At 54.7% G+C, this 7362-nt stretch overlaps 1 protein-coding gene across 1 annotated transcript in view; it reads right to left on the bottom strand.

Moving 5' to 3' along the window:
- Window positions 1–7362, bottom strand: part of AMN (amnion associated transmembrane protein) — a 25079-nt gene that overhangs the window by 4237 nt on the left and 13480 nt on the right. Inside the window, exons 5-10 of the mRNA XM_010133674.1 lie at window positions 5989–6224; window positions 4316–4453; window positions 4127–4235; window positions 3045–3127; window positions 1861–2047; window positions 973–1147 (exon numbers count right to left, since the gene is read on the bottom strand). Coding sequence (XP_010131976.1) covers window positions 973–1147; window positions 1861–2047; window positions 3045–3127; window positions 4127–4235; window positions 4316–4453; window positions 5989–6224 — 928 coding nt within the window. The remainder of the gene's footprint in view (window positions 1–972; window positions 1148–1860; window positions 2048–3044; window positions 3128–4126; window positions 4236–4315; window positions 4454–5988; window positions 6225–7362) is intronic.

Below are 7362 nucleotides of genomic sequence, written 5' to 3'. Positions count from 1 at the left end.
CAGCGGCTGGCCAGGCTGCCCCACACACAAAGGCGCCTGCAGTGGGTGCCCTGTCCACTGCCGGAGCCTGTCTCCAGGCTGTGAGGGGAGCGGGTGATGGAAAAGGGTATATCTGACCAGCTCCCAGCCGCCGTGAGGTCAGGTGCCGTGCACCACTCCGTCCCTCCCCGGGGACCTGCACTCTGCTCTCTGCACAGCGTGAAAAACTAACGCACCAGAAGCTGCGTTTACTTCTGGATGTTGTCACTCCCTTTCATGGCTACAAAGCTGTGGGACAAGAGCTTTGAATTATTTTGATGCATTTCTATTTAGCAGCTGGCAGTTTCAGTCCTGCATCCCCCAGCAGGACTACAAGCTAACAGTTAGAGGAACGGGAGATGTCCCCAGGCAGCACGACCAGGCAGCACAGAGCTCCAATGGCCCCGCAGCAGCCCCGCTCCCACCAGAGCATACCATGCCACATGGCACCAAGAAGCAAGTCCTCCCAGCCAAGTACCAGTCCCAGAGGACAGAAGTGCCTTTCAGCCACCTCACCTGCAATAAATTGTGAAGAGCGAGGGCAATGGTTTTAGACTAAAAGAAGGTAGATTTAGGTTAGATACAAGGAAGAAATTCCTTAGCATGAGGGTGGTGAGACTGTAACAGTTACCCAGAGAAGTTTTGGCTACCCCATCACTGGAAGTGTTCAAGGCCAGGCTAGATGGGGCTTTAAGCAACCTCATCTAGTTGAAGATGTCCCTGACCATGGCAGGGGAGGGGGACTAGATGATCTTCAAATGTCTCTTCAAAGCTAAACCATTCTGTGATTCTATGAACCAGTAGCTTTGGGTATAGAAGACTTCGGCCTCGCCCACCACTGTGGAAGCTCTGGGCAGCACTGCATGCCCCTGTGCCACCAGGCAGGAAGGACAGCCTAGGGTGACAGCTGCTGCCAAGCAGGAGAAGCCTGGCAATACACTGCCCCATTCCTACCTTAGCTTTCCCTTTCTGTAGAGAAGGAGGATCCCACCAAGGAACAGGAGACCGAAGAGTAGCCCCAAGACGGTTCCTGCTGTGACTCTCCTCAATGTGTGGCTCCCCACTTGTCCGCTGAAAGTGCTGCCTGTGGCCACTTCCATTTTGCCTTGTGAAATGCCAAGTCCTTCACCTGGGAAAGGGCAGGAAGAAATAGGGGTGAGGACTGGACAGCCCCACACTGACTCTCGCACAGGGCTGAGGAAGCCTGCAGCTGGGTCTGGCACTGCTCACCAGCTTCATCACCTTTCCCTGAGGACTGGAGCTAGAATGCTCAGCTGAGTAGGCTCAACTGGAACAAGCCCATGTGGACTTGCTACCCACACAACAACCACCAGGTCCCCTGGATGTGACATACATGCTCATCAGCATTGGCTGCCTCCACCTGCAGTGATCTGTTTGTTTGGAAAGCAGCTCTGCAGAGAGGGCCTGGGGGTCCTGGTGGACACCAAGCTGACCATGGCCAGACATCGCATGGAAGGACAATGGTATCCTGGGCTGCATGAGGAGGGTTGCCAGCAAGTCAAGGGAGGTGACCCTTCCACTCCTCTCTGCCCCAATGAGACAGGAATGCAGGAATACTGAGCCAGGCTCTTCTCTGCGAAGCCCAGTGACAGGGCACAAGTCGAAATGTGGTAATTCGACTTAAATATAAGAAAAAAAATGTTTCACTGCAAAGGTGGTCAGTCATGAGGACAGGTTGCCTGGGGATGTTGTGGAGTGTATCCCTGGAGGCATTCAAAACCCAGCTGGACATGGGGGCTGCTGGTGGGGCACAGGGAGCTCTGGTCAGCAGTGGATTTAGGTGCACCCGCAGGGGATGTGCCAAGGAGCACCATGCGTTACCGTGCTGCGCTATGTCCTCCATGATGGCTGCTGCCAGCTGCTCCGCGGTGGTGCCTGTCTGTGCTCCTGCGCCATCATCGATCAGCACAATTTGGATGAGGGGAGTGGAGCTTCGGGGTATGAGTCCCAGGAAGGTCTGTGCTTTGCGCACCTTGGACATGGCCATCCGCACGCCAGTGTACCTGGGCTTTTCAAAACACAAGGAGACACGTGAAGCCCATGAGAGTGGTAGGCAGAAAGTAGCCACCTCTATGGACAGCCACAATAGATGCAAGGCCCGCCTATAAATCTCCATGTGAGCCCCATCACAGAGCTGTCATGCCTGTTAGCACAGCGCCATTGCATTTCCCAAATGAGAGGTTCATACCGCTCCTCCCTTCCAAGCTGTCACCACCACCCTCCACGCAGCATCCCCTTGCAGAGGCGAGTGCACCAAGAAAGCAATTTCATGTAGCACACCCATGAAATGCTGTATTAAGACACGTGCAGCCATAAGGAGGGCCGGCAGCAGGCTTTCAGCTCAGGATCAAGAGAGCAATACTCTGATATCGATCCTCCCAGTGTAACTTGGAGCACACTTTTCCCCCGCTCCCCGCCCCCAGCAGCTCCCAGCCAGGAGAAGGGATGTCATGCCGTGTCCGACGAGAAGCAGAGCGAAGTGACGCCTTGTAGAGTGTGCATCTGAGTGCTGACCAGTGCCTACTATCCTCCCAGTGCTTGCCTACTGGGGAATGAAAAAGCAGCCCAGCATTGGGAGCCATCTCCCAGAGGCCACAGGATCCCCTGCTGCACGTTTGCCTGATCCCAGCCACATGGGCTAATCTCCCATTTTTTCCAGACCTGAGCTCCTGGGTGACCTCCTGTGTTTTCTAGACCATACTTCCCAGCGAGCCCCCCTGCATCCTTCCCCATTGGGATGCCAGCAGCTGTTTCTGCCCCACACTGAGGGGTGCAGCGTGGCTGTGGTGGGGAGCAAGGGAGGCTGCACCAGCCCCAAGGGCATGTTGGCACATCTGAGAGGCCAAATGCGGAGGGTGAGCCCTGCTGGGTGGTGGGGAGTGAGGCTGAACCACCAGCATTGCTGGGACCTCATGCCCCCCACACAGCACCACCAGCATCGAGAGTCAGCAGCAGAAGCGGCTTGTGGTTCCACTGGCCCTGCCCAGTTCACTGGGCTGATGTACCTGGCTCAGCAAGGTTTGGACCACTCTGTCCCGGTACTGCTGCAGGTCAAAATCAGGAGTGAAATCCAGGCTAATGGTAGCACCTGCAGCCCCAAAACAGACAAACATGACATTGTCACTGAGCCCAGGCAGAGAGCTGTTGCAGCAGGCAGCTCTGATTGACACGAAAGACACTGGGGACCCTCCAGTGCCAGCTCGGTCTGGCTGGGCTCAGAAGCAGCAGCTCCACAGCCCTACAGTGCTGCCCCAAGAAACCTCTTCCTCCCGCACTGGACTTTTTATCAACTGGGTTTCAGGAAAGGCTTTAATTTTCCGCTGTATTCCAGAGAGAAGCTTTCCCTGGCAAGCTTTGTCCCATGGGTCCCTTCATGAAGCCCTGCATGCACCTGGTTTGGGGGCTGCAAGGCTGCAATTCAGCAGTGCTACCCCGGCTTAGAAGGAAGGTGGGGATGGGTGTCCACCTGCTCTCCTCGTACCACTGCACCGCGGTCACCAAGTCAGATAATACATCCTGGGAAAAAATGCAGGTAAGCATTTCTTGTAATACTAAATTCTCCTAAAGGCTTTGAGGAGCTTTGCTTTTAGGAGCACATTGGAGAAACATGTGGTGGTGTTTTAATGGACTTGCTATGATACACCAAATATCTAGGCACAACTGTGCATGAAAAATTCCCCTTAGCAGCCTTCCAGGTGAATTAATGGAGAAATGCCCATTGCAGGGGGAACACTGTCAATCTGCATGTTTTAATTTTAAATGAAATGAAACAAACTTGCTGCTGTAAAGCGACATTATGGTGAGAAGGGTGCTTTTCCTCTGAGTGTTTTCAGCTGCATACACTCAGCAGAGCCCTATTAGCTTGACGAGCTGTGACATCCTGACAGATAAACCAGAGGCAGGGACAAAGGGCTGAGCTCAGAACAGGCTCCCAGAAGCCAGATGCTTCAGCGATACACCTTGGGAGGCTGGGATGTGGATGGGACTGTGGAAGCAGCGCTGCTGTAGAACTTCAGCCCGCCACCAGCAGCACACCTCCGCACCCAGCTTTCCCCCGCAGAGCCAGGGTGCCGTGCCCCCCACTCACCACAGACCCTGCAGCAGTGGCCAAGGGGCTGCAAAGGACTCCGGCATGCTGCTGGTGGGCACTGCCCGCCCAATGACCGGCGCAGGGCTGTGCAGATGCGGTGGCCATCCTGAAGGAGAGCAAGGCAGCATCAGTCCCTCGCCCCACGAATTGCAATGGCACCCCCTACACTGCGGTGGGAGGACTCACCAGGGTGTTCCCACAGGCACAGCCAGACTTGTCAGGACAGCCAGTGCCCGTCACCTGGAGAGTGCCATTGCCATGAAACTGCAGTGGGGCAGAGGGGCCCCGCAGGTAGCCGGCCCAGGCCTCAGGGCTGCTGAACTCCTGCATGGGGAAGAGCAGCAAAGCAGGTGAGTATCCCCAGCCAGGTCCCAGTGCTGTCCCCAGGCACCCGGCCACGCCACCTGGACACCTGGTGCCATGTCTGACGGCCAGCTTGGGGCACCCCCAAGTGGGGCACTGAGTGCAGCAGGGAAATCCTGCCAACATACCCATTTGGGCTTTTCCACAGGGCCAACAGAAAAACCCTCTCTAGTTTAAAACAAACAAACAAACAAAAAAGGACCACAAATAAATCATGAGATGTCTGGGTTGGTTTTGTTTTTCCTGCTTTCTTCTTTTCTGCTGTCCCAGAGAGTTCAAGTTATCAGTTTTTCAGAGATGAAGGGGCTGGATCTGAGGTGTTTTCCTTCAACCCAGGAACGTTTCAGTGGGCTTGGCATTAGTAAAGGCTGAGCTGGACTGACCAGCCTCATCCTGCCATGCTGCCAGCAATTTCCTCACCCACTGCCTTCCACAGGAGGCTTCTCCATGCCCTGGAACAACAGGAGGGTTTCTCAGGCCCTGGGGTGAAAACACCCCACGCAGGGCAAGGAATAGGGTGGCTACAAAGAGTCAAAGTAGCTCATAAGGTCAGATTTTAGGAAATAAGCTATAATCACAAAAATAAAGAACATCTTCTCCTTCCATCTCATCACTCGGCAGCAGCCTCTGCCCCAGGGTGCAGACAGCTGCAGTCCCTGGAGGGGCGGAATCTGGGGGGGTTGATGTGCTGTGGGGTAGCCCCCAGGAATCAGTGGGACCAGCATTAATCTGATCCACTTCTGCTCGTGCCCGTGGGGAGCTCAGCTGGGGTGCTGCCTTGTCCAGCCTCACCTGCACCCACCTGGACACTGAGTTTATGAACCAAAGAGCCTGGCCCCGAAATGGCTGATCCCAGGCAGCGCAGTGGTAGAAATAATAAATAACTTATGAAATGTCTGCCGCATCTCTCCTGGAAGGAGCCTGTGTTTACTGCTGCAGCGCCTGTGATCTTTCACTCCTCCGACCGGCGAGGGACGGGCTCATCGTGCGCCTGGTTCTCGCGCTGAAGCACAGCAGGCTGCCAGCGTTTCTGTAATTACCCCTCCAATCAATTAAAGAGCAAAGCAAAGCAAAGCTGGAAGATGATCGCTGGGCCACGGGCCATGTTAAGGTCAGGGGTGGGAGGGAGGTGTCCCCAGAGGGTCCCTGAGCAGGGCGGTTGTGGGCACGTGCCTGGGAAAGGTCAGCCCCTGTGGGTGCTGGAGAAGATGGCATTTGCTGGCGGTTTGACCTGTGCACATTGGCCATTTATTTTCAGTGCGAATAGCGAGACAGCCTGTGCTCCCACACCGCAGGGAGGGAGACAGTAACAAACCAGTAGAGAAACATTTCTAGACCATCCGCAGCAGCAGCAGCCCACGGAGCTGCAGCACCATGGAGTGCCTCGTCTCCCAGCACAGTGCCGCTCCTCCATCTCCAGCTGGTCCTTCCTCTCCTGACCTACTTGGATAGTGCCGAGGAGGCGTCAAGGCAGTTTCTTACCATGCCCACATTACCTGGCCCATGACGGAGATGCTGCGGAGAGGAATTACTTGCTGCGATGAGTCGATGTTTACCCGGAAGGAGGTTTCAGGCTGGAAGATAACATCATCATGCTGACACGGGACGCGTTCCTCATCCACGGAAAAGATTTGCCCACTTGACTCGAGCTCCCCGACAGGAGACACAGCCTGCCAGAGCATGGGGTTGAACCACGAGTTGTGCTCGGCATTGGCAAACCTCACTGTTGCACCTGGAAAAACAACAGGAAAGGTTGAGCATGACCCGGACCCAGATCCACAGCCCCAGCAGGTGCATCTGGGTTGGTAAAACAAACAAACAAACAAACAAAAGACACTGCTTGGCCTGAAGTGGAGACGCTCATGCTGTGGGCAGGGAGCAAAGGGCTGGTCCTGGCATCATCCTCCCGGGCACTGCTGCAGGGAAAGATTAACAGTGCTCAGGGCTGGGGTCTTCACAGCTCAGCCTGGGCCTCACCTCTGGCTGTGGTCCCCCAGCCCCAGATCCCGCAGAACAATTCCTCCCTGCCCTTCTTTAAAGCTCACCCTTATGGCCAGGGACAAAAAACTCTGCCCCGCTGTGGCTGAACTGGATGAAAATGGGTATGATAATTAATGTCCCAGTTTCCAAGCAGGCTGGCAGGCCTGCAGAAATGTGACCAGCCCTATTCCCCACAGTGGGTAACCCCAAAACCAGTGCCTCATTTAACCCTGAATTATTCAACCATTAACCATTTCCCTGCTGGTCACTGTTAGTATCATCATGCAGTGCCCTGCTTCCCTCCCGCCCTTTCCCAGCAGCTGAGTTTTCACCGGTTCAGCTACCAGGCAGGCTTTTGGTGACCGAATTATTTGCATTCGTTTTAAATTCTTGCTTTTAAAAAAATCCATTTCTGAAAGTTGCCCGTTGATTTCAGAGGAGCAGCACATGGTTAGAAGGAAAGGCCAGTGCCAGCTGCCAGAGCATCGCTGACATGGGACAAACAGCACCAGAGCAGAAAAATGATAGAGGTGAAGGATTTCAGAGTGGTTCCAGACAGCCTGATACCACAGTCCTTCCTCTGGGCAAATCTGTTTGAGATTTCTTTTCTCTTTTTACGCTTTTTTTGCCAGTCAGAGTGCAGGCATGGGCGCTCTTCTTGGACTCTTCCTTACCCGTGGCCAAACAAAAGTTACTTGCCTTAAACACCCAAAATACATCTCCCTAGCAAAGAGCTTTCATACTAATACCTGGCACCGATGAAACAAACCTGCTGGCTCGGTCACGGCAAACCTGGGCTGGAGGCTCGCGGGGGAGGGAGGGAAGGAAGGATGCACTCGCACCAAAATGCCTGCACGCATTGGGCCAAAGGCCAGCACGCTGTAATGGCT

This window comes from Buceros rhinoceros, unplaced genomic scaffold (assembly GCF_000710305.1).
Source record: "Buceros rhinoceros silvestris isolate BGI_N320 unplaced genomic scaffold, ASM71030v1 scaffold8713, whole genome shotgun sequence".
NCBI lineage: Eukaryota > Metazoa > Chordata > Aves > Bucerotiformes > Bucerotidae > Buceros > Buceros rhinoceros.
Note: the sequence above shows the minus strand (reverse complement) of the source record. Positions and strands in the feature narration are given on the sequence as shown.